The 15085-nt window shown below is 59.6% G+C and overlaps 2 protein-coding genes across 10 annotated transcripts in view; one reads left to right on the plus strand and one right to left on the minus strand.

The window, feature by feature from the left end:
- TSPAN11 (tetraspanin 11) overlaps positions 1 to 1514 on the plus strand; it is a 67550-nt gene extending 66036 nt beyond the window's left edge. For all 3 annotated transcript variants that reach the window (XM_054507224.2, XM_045874040.3, XM_054507225.2), the window contains exon 8: positions 156 to 1514. In XM_054507224.2, the coding sequence (XP_054363199.1) occupies positions 156 to 215 (60 nt within the window). In that variant the 3' untranslated portion in view covers positions 216 to 1514. The remainder of the gene's footprint in view (positions 1 to 155) is intronic.
- Positions 1515 to 10949: 9435 nt separating this feature from the next.
- The window catches only part of TSPAN9 (tetraspanin 9), a 194038-nt gene continuing 189902 nt past the window's right edge, over positions 10950 to 15085 (minus strand). For all 7 annotated transcript variants that reach the window (XM_045874046.3, XM_045874047.3, XM_045874043.3 and 4 more), the window contains one exon: positions 10950 to 14507. In XM_045874046.3, coding sequence (XP_045730002.1) covers positions 14436 to 14507 — 72 coding nt within the window. In that variant the 3' untranslated portion in view covers positions 10950 to 14435. The remainder of the gene's footprint in view (positions 14508 to 15085) is intronic.

The following is a 15085-nucleotide window of genomic DNA, read 5'->3' on the forward strand; positions in this document are numbered from 1 at the left end:
CTCGGGCCCCACCCCAGACCTCCTGAGTTGGAACCTGCCCTTTGTCAAGGTCCCCATGTGCGCCCAAGTGTGACCAGCCTGCTCCAGGGCACTCCCGGGACAGCAACTGCCTGGGCTCCTGACCTCTTCGCCCCTCTGCTCTCTCCGCCTGGCAGATCTGCGGGATGGTTCTCACTTGCTGCTTGCACCGGAGGCTCCAGCTGCATTTTTACTAATGGCCAACTGCGTCCCCCTCCGAAGACAGGTGCCCAGATCCCGTCTTCCAGGCCTGCAGAGTCAGCCCCAGCTTGCCTAGAAACTCCCAGAACCTGCCCCTACTCTGTGCCCAGCCCCTTCAGGCCCACCAAGTGCCCGAGACCCTGACTCCTGTGGTTCCCCCCCAGGCCGGGGGCCCTCAGCCCCCTCCCCCCACTTCCAAGTGCTCACTGCCAGGATCCCCGAGCAGGGGACCCACCCACCAGCACCCCTCACCAGCAGTGGGGGGCCCGTGGACTGCAGGAGGGTGAGAATCAGACCCTCTGCTCCCTCCCAACTCCGGAAACTAAAATGAAGGTCTGAAGACTCCAGCCCCTCTGGGACTCCTCCTTGCATTGGGCCCGTGAGCTCCCCACTGGTGCTGAGCACCCCTCCTCTTGTCTCTGCTTGGTGTCCTTTTCTCTCCCCACTGGGAAATACTTAGGGTGGGGCAGTTAGGGTCAGCTCTGCCCCCAGAAGACCCAGTCCTTTGATGTGCCCACCCCCACACCTTCTCAACTGGAAGGGAATGCCCCGATGGCCTGGTTCCTTCCCGCAGGGCCCGGCAGTGGAGAGGTCTGGGGTGAGGACCCCGGAGCTGGGGTTGGGATGGTGGGCTCGTGGCACTGCCAGGGAGGGAACCAAGGCAGGTAAGGTGGCCACCACACCACGTGCTGCCCCAGGACCCTGTGCACTGCCCAGAAGCCATCCCTGGGAGAGGTCCCTCAGGAGACCATGGCCTTGAGCCCCAGTCCACAGTTAATATGCCCCTTAGGGATCTCCTCTCTATGGCCTGATTCTCAGGAATGCCAGGTTTTTAAAATGATCTCCAGCTCTTAATGTTGGTGGGAGTGAAAACCCCTTCCTGATTAGGCCAAATCACAGACCCCGGAAGGTTGGAGCCACGGAGAAGGTGCAGCTCTGAGTAGAGGGGTGCTCTGCCCTGAACCCCGTTTTTCCTGGGCCCACAGCCCCTGACCACATGGCCACCACCGAGCCGCCTCCAGGAGCCCTCGCTCCGCTTCGCAGAGTGAATACAGTCCCTTTCTTTGATTCTCCCTTGCTTCTCTGAATCAGGCAGGGGATTTTTCAGGAAGAACTTTCTCAAATACTAAGGGAGAACGGAAAAGAAAGAAAACCCTGGAAAATGCAGAGTACAGACACTGGCGGTTTTCCAAAGAACAGGTGTTAACCTGGAAGTCAGCCACAGGGAACCCCGCCCCGCCCGTAGCTGTTCCAAGTGGGTAGCCCAGAGCCAGAGAAGCCCGCACCCGGCTCCTGTACCTTCCAGGTCCCGTGCTGCCCGTGCTGGAGACCCTCTTACACCCCACCATGAGAGGGTGGCCCCTTGTGGCTAAAATCAAGGCCAAGAAAGGTCACACCTTGCCTCCCAGCTCATTCCAGGCCCCAGTGTGATGAGCGCAGCTCTTGGTAACCTGCGTCAGTCCTGGGTGAAGGGTGTTCTCTCCCACACACAGGTCACTGCTGCCCCCAAACAGCCCCCAACTGGACAGACCCTGTGCCCCCTCAGAACACAGATTACGCCCACGCACAGAGGGAAGACCAGCTGCCCAGGGCAGGTGGCCTCCCTGACCTGGGGTGTCCTCCAGGGGCTACCAGAACCCTGGCTGGCTTATCTGCTCTGCCCTCAGGGCCCTGGGGTTGCTGATGCAGACTCATTAACAGGGAGACCAGCTTTCCAGCAATCCCGGACTGCACCAAGGCCGGAAGAAACGGTACTGGGACTATCTTTGGTGCCCTCCAACTTCCTGGGACTCGTGCAGACAATCGAGAAATGATGGACCCCCCAAGCTCTCTGCAGGGCTAGGCGGAAGACTGCTGGGTCTTACCAAGGGAGGGCTGAAAGAGAGCCGTGTTCTTCCTTGGGGGGGCCCGCGGGAGGCGGTGATGCCCGGGGAGGGGCTGGGTCCTGTGGTACCTGCCACCCCCTGTTGGAGTCACCGCACTCTTGACTGAGGTCAGCGGGGCTTGTGGAGGTGGGACATGGTAACAGGCGGGGATCCCTTGCCCCGGCCCCCGCGTGGGGTTAGGCCACCCGGGCAGAGGGCGGGATTAGCTGTGATTCTACCCTGGGCACCGTCCCACCCCGACGGCCGCTGGAGGATGGATGGTCCGAGCTGCAGAGACAGAAGGGCCCAGAGCTTTAGGCAACGCTGATCTGCTTGTTCGTGCCCACAGCCCGGGAGGGGAGGCAGGGTTAGAGGGAACGGAGGCCCAGGATACAGCGGGCTCCGGCTCGGGACACGCAGAGGGCGGGAGTCTGGAGCCCAGGAGGTGCCCGCCCGGCCTGAGAGGATGCAGATCTGCGCCCAGGGCGCTGCGTGGAGGCGGTGGTGCTTGCGCGTTCCTCGGGGAGAGAGAAGGGCACGCAGGACTGTTGCACGCCGCCCGCAGCAGGTGTGTGAGCACACCGGGACCCAGAAAAGAAGCCAGCATCCTGTCGAGGTCGGGCCACGGCACCTGCTGGAATCCACACGGCCTGAGTCACCCATCCTCGCCCTTCCCTCCACCCGCGCGCTGGGGCAGCCACCCTGAGAGGGATGGCCTGTCCCCACTCGGGATGACCCGTTTTGTTCATTTCACTCATTCCTTTTCCTGGGGAGGCAGGAATGAAACCCGGCCTTTGGTGAGGGGATGAGACTTGCTTAAAATGTTCGTGACCTCTCCTTTCTTTTCCCTACCCCTCCCGACAGCCTTGCCCCAACTCCAGGGGCCACTCTGGCCTCGCCCCGGGGGAGCATCCAGGGCCTGGTGGTTACTGAGGGCCTACTGTGTGCTCAGAATGTGTTAGTCCCCTAAGTGCTTTCTCTCATAGCGATCGCTGCAAGAAGGTACTATTGTCCCACTCCACAGGCGACGACATTAAGGCTCAGAGCTGTTAAGAGATTGGCCGGTCAGTGGCCGTGGCTGCCGTCCTGCACCCCGGCCGGGTGGAAGCAAGGGGAGCTGAGAGCCCCCGCTGCTCGGGGTCCTCCGGCTCTCCCATCTGCGCAGTAAGCCATCAGGCTGACGTTCAGGAACAGCGTGGCCCTCGGGGGGCACTGTCCAATAGCAGCGCCTGGCCCCCCTTCCAGGGGCGGCCGGAACCATCCATCAGCCGCTGCGCCTGCGCGCCCTGCGCATCTGCACTCAGCAGAGCGGCCTGGCTTCTTTCCCCCTGACAGCCAGGCAGTGCGGTGGCTCAGGCTGCAGGCGCGGGCCCTGAGGACCACCGCTCAGGGCAGGGGCCAGCCCGTCACCTCGGGTGCCAGTGCTGACACCGAGTGAGAGCAGACCAGACCTCAGCAATGGGAACCCGCACACAGCGTGCGGAATCTCACGCCCAGGCGGTGATCACATCTGGGGGCATGCAGGGCTGGCGAGGGCATGGGGAACCCCTCTCCCTGCCCCATGTGGGGCCCGGGGGAAAAGTCTCAGGTCACAAGCACTCAGAGCCACCCTGGGTGGGGAGGAGGCTCCCTGTGGCGGGGCAGGGGGGCATGTTAACCACCTCCAGCTACCATTCCCTCCCCTGTATTGCTGATGCAGGACTCCGGGGACGGGGTGTGGCCACAGCATGGTCTCTGTCTCACAGAGCTGACTGCCTGGAATCTCATCAGGCCTCTCAGCCCGTGCACGGCCACAGGCACTTAGGTCCAGAAGGGCCAGCGCCGCACTTGGGAGGGGGTGCCCTCAGGATCCTTGTGCCCTGCAGCCAGTTAGGGTCTTAGAATTGGCCACTCTGGCCCGTCCCAGGGTTTGGGGATAGAAGAAATGAACTGAAACACTTTCATTACCACCCACCCCACTTTCCGCCTTACAAATACTCTCCACTTTTGGCCAGTTGGGGCCTGGGGAGAGAGGGGGAGGAGCAGGGGAAGGCGGTTGACTAGCTAAGGAGAAAACGCATCTTCTGTGTCACTGCTCACATCGGCGAGGATGCTATGATGTGGCCGAACCAGAAGTTGTCAAACTTGACGATGCATCAGGTCGCCTGGAGGGTCACCCCCAGAGGGTCACCCCCAGATGGTCACCTCTGCAGGGGCGGGGTGGAGGACTTGCATTTCTAACAAGTCCCCAGGTGATGGTGCTGCTGGTCCTGGACCCACCCTTTTAGAGCCGCTGCTTCAGACCACCCCACCAAGGACGCTGGGCCACCTTCCTTTGTATGCGCGTCAACCCTCAGCATCCGTGAGGATGTCTGGCTGGAGCCCAGCCCATTCACCGCTCAAGGACGGGCCAGGGACGCGCCTCTCCTGCCGTGCCTTCTTGCAGCACCTGCTCTGCCCTCTGCGTGGGTCTGTGACCGTGGCTGGGAGGCCAGGTGCCTGGGTCCTCTCCCTGGAAGGGAACAGATTAGCTTGTGCCTTGGGAGAGTCCAGCTCCATTCTCGTCGCCCCACTTTCTAGTTTAGCACGATGGCCCCGCCCCGCCTGTACTCCATCCCCCAGCCTCCCACGTGCCCCCTTCCTCTCTTGCTTCTGCCCCCAAGACCCCCCGTGCAAGTGCCACTAGCAATTCCAGGCAGCCCAGTATTAGGCCAGATGGGCTTCTGGAACCAGCTGGCCCGTGGATATGGGTCGTCACAATATTCTAGAAACTGAGAAGTTACCTTACCTACTGCATATAGAGAAGTTGCTGTGTAGTTGGGAACATGTCCCTCTCCTCAGCTGGCCTCAGTGTAAGCCTGGCCTCACCTGCTGGGTGGCATGATAATAAAGGAGTTGTATCTAGGACTACCTTCTGTTGCTTTTTTCCTCCTCTGCAGGGAAATCTCAGACCATCAGTTCATCAGATGTCTTTCAACCTACTGTACGTGCTAGAGCTGACATTAGTCATGGGGAGAAGGAGAGGAAGGGGGAGTCCTATTAGGAAACCCACTGACCACACTGATCGGGGTCCTGTCTACCCTTTTTTTTTGGTCTGCTCCCACGTATTCTTTGAACGGACCTTGCCTTGCCCACACATGTGGCTACATGTGGCTACAAGCGAGAGCCAGGCTCAGACAAGTGGGCTCGGACTGCATTCCCCTGAAAGCTCTCTGCCTATGGTCAGCCAGCGTCCCCGCACCATTCACCACGACGCACGGCTCAGTTTGCACGTCCTACTGCAGGTCACCCCGTGCTGACTGCAGCAGAGGCTGCATGTGGTGAGGGGTCAGGGGCGAGGGGCCCCCTCTGGCTGACCCTCAGGCTCCCAGCTGAGCATCGGAAGCCAAGACACACACTGCTACCATTACCCAGACCCCCAGCCCATCTCACTCCAGAGTGACAGTGTTTCTTCACCTGGACCAGCTAATTTGCCCCCATCCCCAAATGCAGAGTGGGACACTCTTTCCTCCGAAAGCAAAAAGACTTCAATCTTATGATTCAGAGGAGTGGAAGGTATCAGGTTGCCCAGTGTGGAGCCACCAAGAAGTAAATGCTTTCATGACACAAACCATTCATCCGATCTCCTCCACTCTTCTGCCTAGAAAACTTGGCGGGGCGGGCGAGTGGGCGAGCCTGAACAGTACCTGGGAAAGCTAGCCTCTGGGGGTCCCAAGATGGCGAGACTGGGGTGAGGGGGCTGGGGAAGCAGATGGGAAGTGAGCCTCTCACCTGGGAAGAAGCTGGAAGGGGCCTGCTCACTTCACGTGTAAGCAGATTTAGTCTGCAGGCCTGGCCAGCTCTCATGGGTCTCCCCGGCCCCCTTGGTCAAGTTCATTCCCTCTGATGGCTTGCATATTAGACAGGGACTGGACCCCATCCAGGGCCCGCCCGAGGTCCCTATGTTGTTGGACCCGGACACATGGTCTCCTCCAGCATCACTGTGAGTGTGCATGCGTGTGCACATGCACAGAAGCCCACGAGCGTGCCGGGGAGGGAAGAGCATCCCTCTGGGCCCCTGCCTCCTGCACACAGGAGCGCGGTGAGGTGAGCATCACTGCTGTCTAGAAAGGCTCTGGTGGCCGAGAGGGGCCTCGGGTAGGTGGGCAGCAGCGAGAAGCTCTGTGAAGCTGTCCTCGGTGGCCGCCAGCTGGCCCTGTCCTGTCTGTGGCCACTGCTTCCCAGCAGGTGCCATGCCTCATGTCAGCCCCAGTGCCAGGCTGTCATGTCGCCACAAGGTGGGCTCACTTTGAGCTGGGACCCTGGTTCCTACTCCCTCTCCCCAACTGAGAATAGAGAGACTGTCAGTGGGGGTGGGGGAGACACAGGGTCCAAAAGCCTAGATCATTCCACTACCTTCTTCTTCTTCTTTTTTAAAGATTTTATTTATTTATTTGACAGAGAGACACACAGTGAGAGAGGGAACACAAGCAGGGAGAGTGGGAGAGGGAGAAGCAGGCTTCCCGCCGAGCAGGGAGCCCGATGCGGGGCTCGATCCCAGGACCGTGGGATCATGACCCAAGCCGAAGGCAGACGCTTAACGACTGAGTCACCCAGGGGCCCCTCCACTACCTTCTTCCTAAAAACAAATACACGAGAAGCCCCTACTTGCCTTTTCCTCCTGCTTCTGTCCCTGGGCTGAAACCCAATCGAGCAAGGACTGAACACAAAGGAAGGGGTGCTGTGAGGGACCCGGGGCGATCCTTTGGCTCAGGCCAGAGGTGAAGAAGGTGGTGAGGAAAGCTTCCCTCCAGCCCTGGCCATCAACAAGGTGCCAACAGCATCCCTGCACTGAGGACGTGACTAGGGCAGCCAAGAGGGTCATGTTCCCGCTAGCCTGAGCACTCGTGACGAGGTCACAAGCAATTTCCGCTGGACCTCTAAAACATTGAAAGCCACTCATGAGTCCCTAATGGCGGTTTAGAGAACCCCCAAGTTGGGGAAGAGGTCAAATTTAATGTGTCTCCCTGAGTTGCCAACCTGTAAATAAGAAGGCTGAGTCCTTTCAGGAACTGGAGTCCCTTTCCAGAGAAAAGACATGTACTGGGAATATGTTGGGGTCCCAGGAATTGGTGGGGACATCAGTGGGGGCACGAGGAGGGAGGCAAAGGGCAAGGGGCTTCCTGAGGCCACTGAAGGACAGCACCGGGGCCCGCCTTGTCCGCATGTTGGGTCAGCCCCGCTCTGCATGTTGGCCGAGACTACGTCTTAGAAGACTCCATAGGCCACCAGATGGAAAATCTCTGAGCCACAGGCTCAACCCACCCGAATTGGCCACAGACCCCCATGTGGCCTTGCTCTACGGGTTCCCCGCCCCCTCTGCGTGACGGGACACCCAGGGAAAGCAGACAGCGCCCACAGTTTGCCCCAGCTGGCTCTCGCCGCCTGGCAGCGTGTGGGGCCACCGAGAGGACATGCAGCAGGCCCTGTGGCGTGGCGCTCTGCTTTCTGTAGCTTAAGGAGGCACGGCCGTCCATCTCCACGGCTGTCATTAAACTCAGCAAAAACGAGATGGCTCAATCGAAAGCCTCCTCCTCTTCGCTGAATGCGTTAGAAGGGACCATTGCAATGCCAATATTTCTGTGTCCAAAGTGACGGTCATTTAATCTTACTTCCCTCTTATTTCTGTGGAGCCTTGAATGCTGCTCCTGGGCCATTCCAGAGCAAAACGGAGGCCCCCCTGAGCCTGCACATCTCCATTCCACAGCTTACTACCACCCCCCATATACCGACTCCCCTTTCCAGATTACTCTCCTGTGTCCCCAGCTTTCAGCCAGGGGGACGCCCTTCCTTGGGGTTCCACCTCTAGTCTGGGACTCCTGAGAACTCAGATTTGACCAATCTCTTGCCAAGCACTTACCCTGGTCCACGCACCAGCTGGATGTCTTTACGTGCGTGGTTTTATTTAATCCTCACAGCAAATCTGGAAAACAGGTATTGCCCTCATCGTGCAGATGACAGTGGAACAAGGTCAGTAACCACCCAGGGCTCATAGGACCAGCACACGCAGAGTGAGAATTCGGACCCTCCAGCTCCCAAACCAGTGCTCTTCATCCGGACATGGCCCGTCTCTAGCACTGAAAGTTAAGGCACTGGGACAGCAACTAAAATACTTGAGGTCAAGAGAAACCTAGATAATATATATGAAAGCATGTTGCAAGCTGCGAAGCTCAGTGCAAACAAAAGAGAGATTTAGGGGCGCCTGGGTGGCTCAGTTGGTTAAGCGACTGCCTTCGGCTCAGGTCATGATCCTGGAGTCCTGGGATCGAGTCCCGCATCGGGCTCCCTGCTCAGCGAGGAGCCTGCTTCTCCCTCTGACCCTCCCCCCTCTCATGTGCTCTCTCTCATTCTCTCTCAAATAAATAAATAAAATCTTTAAAAAAAAAAAAAAGAGAGAGAGAGATTTAATTCTACCACGCTGGTCTCTGCCTGCACATGAGCCCGGAAAACACACTCATCCTCCATTTGGTGCAAACGGTTAGTCATCTACCTGTCCGGGGCGACTGACGTCATGTTGGATGGATGGCAAGAATGCTCTCCCCTCCCCTGGCGCCCCCCCACCCCCGTAAACCCAGTTAATCGCCAAGTCTTTCAATTCTCCTATAGGTCTCTCAAGTCTGGTGCTTTGGTCTCCCTCCCACTGACACTTGCCTGTGGGCCTTATCATCTCTCACTTAAGTCACTGTCACAGCCCCTCCCTGACATCCCTGCATCTACCCTGTTCCATTTTACCATTTTGCACGCCGCAACCAGAGGGATCCTTCCCAAGCGCAGATCTGAGCCAGGCACACAGGACTTGAAGTCGGTCAGAGGGCTCTGCTCTTGGCTTCCAGTTCAAACTCACCCCTGGCTTAGTGCCTTGTGATCTGGTGGCTGCCGCTCTCTCCAGACCCCCCTTCGCGCTTGCCCGGTGCACCCGCTCCAACGACATCGGCAGGGCGCACCTTCCGATCCTTGCCTGGTTAACTGCTGTCTTCAGCTCTCAGCTGCGACATCGTCTCCCCAAGTTGGGGTCAGCGCCTCTCCCCCCCCCGTGAACAGCATGATCACAGCACGGAGCTGCAACCCTGTCTGCTCTTCTGTGGTCCCCACCGGGTTGCTGGCTCTGTAAGCGCACGGTTTGGTCTGGGTCCTTCACCACTGTACCCTAGGTGCTTGGCCTAAGTATTCAGTACGTCTTCGGGTGGATAAGCATCTTGTCCCTGCAAGCCCTGGTCTGGGCCATTTTGAAGGCGCTCTCACGTGGGTACCAAGCCTGTTCTGCTGCAGCTCGTAAGCCATCCTTTTCCACAGGCCCTCTGCTGAGCGCAGATGGGGAGGCAGCTCTCCCACCACAGCACACGGAATGGGGGAAGGCCCCCCAGGATCATCTCGCTCACCCCCTCCCATGGGCTGAAGAGCCCAGCACCCATCCCAGAAGGCTCTAGCCCAGTCATCAGACATGGCCAGGGATAAACAACGCCCCGCTCTGCCCTGGTAAGAGCACCGTCTCTCCAGCCCAGCCGGCACAGCTGGCCTTTCACGGCTTAGCTCATTTGACCTGAGCTCAGTGCTAACAGAGCATGGCCCCGGGACTTCGCTCTGTCCCCCAGAAGCACACAGCACGGGAACCTGGCCAGCATCCACTCGTGGGGGACAGGAGCCAGAGCAAGGGACAGAGAGGAAAGGGCTCCCATCCACACACCTATGACTTGGTCAGACCTCAGAGGATGTTGGAGGGCCACCCACCCCTAGTTCATGACCAACCCCTGACTCCACAGCCACAAGGTCCCTTCCGATGCATCTCCTTAGGAGGGTTTTCAGGGACCCCATTCTAGCTGGACCTTTGACAGGGGGTCCCCTCAGACTCCTCAATGCTCAGCAAACCCCTGGAGGCTTTGGGACACAGCAGCTGCAGGACGGGGTCCCAAAGCCTGATGCTCCGGGACAACTCCCTGCCAACTTGGCCACTGCCTTGAGGAGGAGGGAGAGAGACCAGCCTCCACACATGGGCGGGGCGGGGGGTCCAGAGAAGCCCCCTCCTGCTACGGGGCCCACGCGGCACGCTCACTCTTGGCTCCCACGCCAGCCCGGTACACGTGCAGCAATGCACACATACACGTGGCCCCGGGTGAGGATGACCTCTGGGCTCCTGTCACCTGCGACTCGTCCCCGTGACTGCACCAGCCAAGGCAACTCCACGCACCAGAACCCACCCAGGACACTGGGAGACGTCTACAGCCGCGAGGCCGTGGCATCAGCGGGTCTGCGTGGTAGAAGACGCCCCTCGCTCCCTGCTGACCCATCATACCGACTTGCTGTTCCCGTACCTTCTTTGAGGGTCTCAGAGCCACCCTGAGAGAGCACAGCCTGGGCCAAATCATGCTGTGAGTGCCCCCCCCCAACCCCTGGAAGACACTCAGGCTCAAACGAACCCCAGGAACATCAGGGGGACTGGGGAGAGACTATACCTAAAACCCACAGCCCCTGACCCTTAGGGGAAGCCACGAATGACCTACTCCTTGCCCCTCCCCCAACACACTCCCGGGCCTTCCCACAGGCCTGGCCACGTGTGACCAGTGACAGACCCCGAGGTGGGAGCCGACCTCTGCTGCAGAGAGATCGGGCCTCTGGGACTGGTCCCCGACCAGGCCTGTATCCAGGCACCCCAGAGGGGACTGAGCCCCACCGCACCCAGCAGACCTGGCACCTGGGCCCGAGAAGCGGGGAGGAAGTCCTTGCTGCGGGGTGTCTTGGATGAATGGTAAGGCCAGTGCCTGATCAGTCTCTGTGTCCCTCACACCAACCACCGCAAGAAGTCAAGGCACAACCGTGGCTGAGCGAACACAAACACACCACGAAGAGACCTCCTGTTTGTGCTTTTGACACGTTATCAGTTTTTATTTAAAAACATGCTAAAAACATGGTGTTCAAGAAAGCCAGGACCAGGATGAAGGAAGCGCACAGATACGGCATCGCAAGCAGGAAAGTGCATCTGAACCCAACAAGCGAGCTGGCCCTGCTCTCCCGCGCTCCCAGGGCTGGGCGGGGTGTGGGCATGAGCCCCTGGCTCCGGCCCTCAGGGGCCCAGAAGGCACAGGGAGGCCAGGACCTGCCAGGACCACTGCCTCGCTGAGGCGCGGAGGAGCACGATAGGAGTCCAGGACCACGGGAAGCCGGATGCGGAAGGGCGGAGGGACAAAGGGGGGGCTCCAGGCACCCGGCACCCAGCTCCCGTCCTACACCAGGTCCCTGCTAGTTAGCACCTCCACCAGTGTGGGTGGGCAGGGGGCTGCAGAGGCGGGGACAGTCATTTCCAGCCACCTGGACTTGTTTGGGGCCACCAAAGCAAGGAGGGATGGCCACCCGGGTCCAAGTCAAACCAGAACATCCGCATGAGGGTCTGGGGTGGGGTCAGCCACCTTCCTGGAGTGAGAGCCCATGATGTAGGCCCATGCTGGTGGGAAGAGGGGGGACAGTGCTCCAGCTGGGCCGTGGAGGTGGAGACTTGCCCCCCAACACCTGCTACAACCCCCCCAAGGGTAATTCTCAGTCCCTGCTCGCCCACCTCCTCTGCAAGATGGCTGCAGGAAAAGGCCAGGTCTCTGGCCGGCACTCCCTTGAAGCTGTCTACAGAACCTTAACCTTCTAAGTCGAATCCGTAAACTGCCTGCATCAGAGCTGACTGAACTCACTCAGATTTTGGCCAGGGAAGCCCCAGGTGAGAGCGTTTGTTCAGGTAACCCTGCCCCAATGAGATCACAGTCGGGAGAAACTGAAAAGACATGGGGCCACAGGGCCACCACACAGACATCATGCGGCGTGGCCTTCCATGGGCTGTGGGTACCACCCTGCAGGAAGGGCAAGGGGCTTGGAAGAGCACCCCCCACCACTCGTGCCTTCCACCCAGGGGAGCCTCAAACGCCTACACAGCCAAGCACGGGGTGAGGCAGGATGTCAGTCTGGAGGACTGTGGACAAGGCGGACAGGTGAGGGGAGAGGGTGCTGGCAGGGAGAGGGGGACTGTGGCTGAGGCTCCAGGGCCAGAGGACACTCCTGAAGCTCCAGAAATGTAAGATTGCCAGGGAGGCTATACACATCCCCCCCCCAGGTATTATCAGGCTTTTGCAATGGATTTGAACAAAAATTGAAATTGCATTGATAGGCATGAACGAACCTGCCCCATCCCACCCCCACCCCCAAGCATAAGGTCCTTATGCATCGAGTCCCACCAGGCGACTGTCCCCGGTATGATGACATGTCTGCTCTGTGCCCTGCAGCGGGGAGGCCCCGGGGCGGCAGCTGCAGCTCCTAACCAGGAACACAGCAGCGCCAGAAGACCTGGGAGGGCAGTCTGGCTCACGAGTGTGCTTGCCACATCCTCCACCCAAGGACCAACCTCCCCAGCTTCCCCAGGGGCACCTCTGCGCCTGTCTCAGGGGGGTGGTCTTTACTCTGCCTGACTCGCTGAGACCACCCTACTCTCCACGCCCCACCCCCCAAACTCTGGAATCCTGAACACACCAAAAGTTCTGTACTTCTGGTCCCAACTGTATTTTACTTAGGCGAGTAGAGGCGTTGCTGGCTGGGGGGGCCAGGTCTCAGCTTTTGGAACAGCCAAGTGGAGGTTGGAGAGGAGACATGGGCTTGGTGGGAAATCAAGGGACCGAGCCAAATGGTGCAGGAAAAAGGCAGATGCCCCACACGAGGCCCCGCTGGGGAAGGGCACCAACCCTAGATGGCTCGTGGATAGCCTTTTCGAGCTCAGTTGCGTGAATTCTTGACTTTATTTTTTTCAAACCGCAAAAACACTCCGTCAGGCCAGCATTAAGTCCTATGGGGGTCCCTGCTGCAGTCAGACGCCCCACCCTGCCTGTTCAGCTCCTATTCCGTGACTTAGGCTGCCTGCTTCCTCGGGCAACTGTAGCAAGACCCAGTCTGACCTCTCTGGGCTTCTCCTGGGGGCCATGGAGGACATGCGTGCCACCACTCCACCATCAGTGAACCCCAAGGAAGGGGATGAGGATCCTGGGGCCCCAGGGCCATCTCCCCCCCCCCCCCCGCCCCCGCAGGGACTCTGCTGCCCAGTGAATGTGGCTGGATGTGGCTGGAATGATCGTGGGCCCCAGCTCCACCTTCCCCTCCTGATGGTCATGGGCCCTCTGCCACTGTCTGAGCAGCAAAACATAAGGACCGCGTCCCCTTCCAGAAGCAATGTGAGAAAGTGAGCAGCATCTGAACTAGAGAGGTATTTGTCCGAGAGTTTCTAGCAGGAATGTCTGTGAAAGTAACTGGGGTTTGCAGAACCTGTCGCGGAATGCCCGCATGGGGCGGAAGGGGGAGCCTCCCATACCAGCAGAGGGCAGGAGGGAGGAAGAAGGGAAACAAGAAAGACTGCTCATCAGTGAAGAATAAGGACCCACAAGAGCCCTGGCCACATTCCTGGTGAAGCACTGCGCCAGCCCCCCAGAGGACCCCCAACTGCCGCCGGCATCAGCAAACGCCTCACCCCTGCACAGGATGGCGCCCCCCCCACGCCCATGCCTCTTCCAGACCCCCCAGGGCCATGGACGCCCAGCCCCCACTGCCTGGCCCACTCTCCCTCCTGCTCAGAGCGTCCTGAGCCAGGGCCTGGTGCGCCTGGGCACAGTGGTTTGTCCTGACTGAAACCTGACGGACATCCTCTCTCCCCACCTGTCCCCTACCCTCAGGAAAAAAAAAAAAATCAAACCATTACAGGAATCAACGCAATAAAAAGTTATAAATCAGAAAGCTAACCCTAAACTTATCTGAGAGATAATATTCCTGAATAACCATAATCAGAGTAAAATAAAATAAAAAAGTTACACTGTAAGGTATAAAAAGCCTGGGCAAGATGCTCCCGGGGGCCTCGCCCAGAGGCGGTCAGACCCCCGCCCCCGCCAGCCCTCCCCCGGGGGTGGCCGTGGACGCCAGTGGCCTCCAGTGGGCAGTCCTCCACCTGGGGGGCACTCTGCTCCCCACCCCCGTGGGGACAAAGTGTCAGGGCAAGGAAGGGCAGGGGCAGAAATGCATCCGTGCCGGGGGGCTCCTGGAGCACGAACCCGGCCCACCCTGTCTTCTTTGGCAAATACACAGATGCAGGAATCCAGGCGCCCCCAGCACCCAAGGTCTGTGTGCACCTCCTCCACACCTCCTCCTCCCTGGCCCTCCACCCACCAAGTAGGCTGAGGCGGGGTGGGCTGGGGGCTGGCGGGCTGGGGAGGTGGGTGCGGGGTCAGCAGTCTGGAGAGCGCGGGCAGGCAACACAAAGCTCAAATCTTCTTCCCCGGCACAGTGTCCGTGTGGAGGCCGGGGTGCTCTCAGCCAGCCGGCTCAGGCGTCGTACTTTTTACCAGTCCGGTGGATGTGCTGGAAGAGGGTCATGGAGAAGGCCATGCCCAGAATCTGAAAGACAAGGGGAAGAGGGCCTGGGACGGTGGCCTGGGGTCTGCCACGTGGCACCTGGAGTGAGTGGGGACAACCACTCGTGGGCTTGAAACGGGCCAGCAGGAGGCCACACACCCAGGAGCTCAGCCCCTCAGAGCCGTTTGTGCGGAATATCACACAGCCCGGAGCCTCAGAAATCTGCCGACTTCCGAGGGCTGAGGTGAGGACCGGACCCACAAAGGACCTGTCCTAAGCAGTAGCTACCAAGGAACTGAGGAGGGGGACAGGAAGGTGGCAAGAACACCAAAGCCATGCCGGGTCACCCCGCTCAGTCCTGGAGCACACGACATGAGGTCTTGGCAGCGGCAGGTGTGTCTTCACCACTGATGTGCCCAGGACAACGTTCACGCTCACCTGTGTTCCCTCAACTCCTGAATCCTGACTGGGGTGCTGACCCCGGGCCACGCAGGAGGCAGGAGGAAGCCAGCCTGCAGACCCATGGGCACCACAGAGAGCGGGCCATGGGCTCGCACCGTAAAGCAGGGGCCTGGGAGACACGGCGCAGCCCGCACGGCTCTCATGCTCAGTGTTCGGGC

Source organism: Mirounga angustirostris, unplaced genomic scaffold (assembly GCF_029215605.1).
Source record: "Mirounga angustirostris isolate CCGP_5_RB_7025 unplaced genomic scaffold, mMirAng1.0.hap1 SCAF_5, whole genome shotgun sequence".
NCBI classification, from domain to species: Eukaryota; Metazoa; Chordata; class Mammalia; order Carnivora; family Phocidae; genus Mirounga; species Mirounga angustirostris.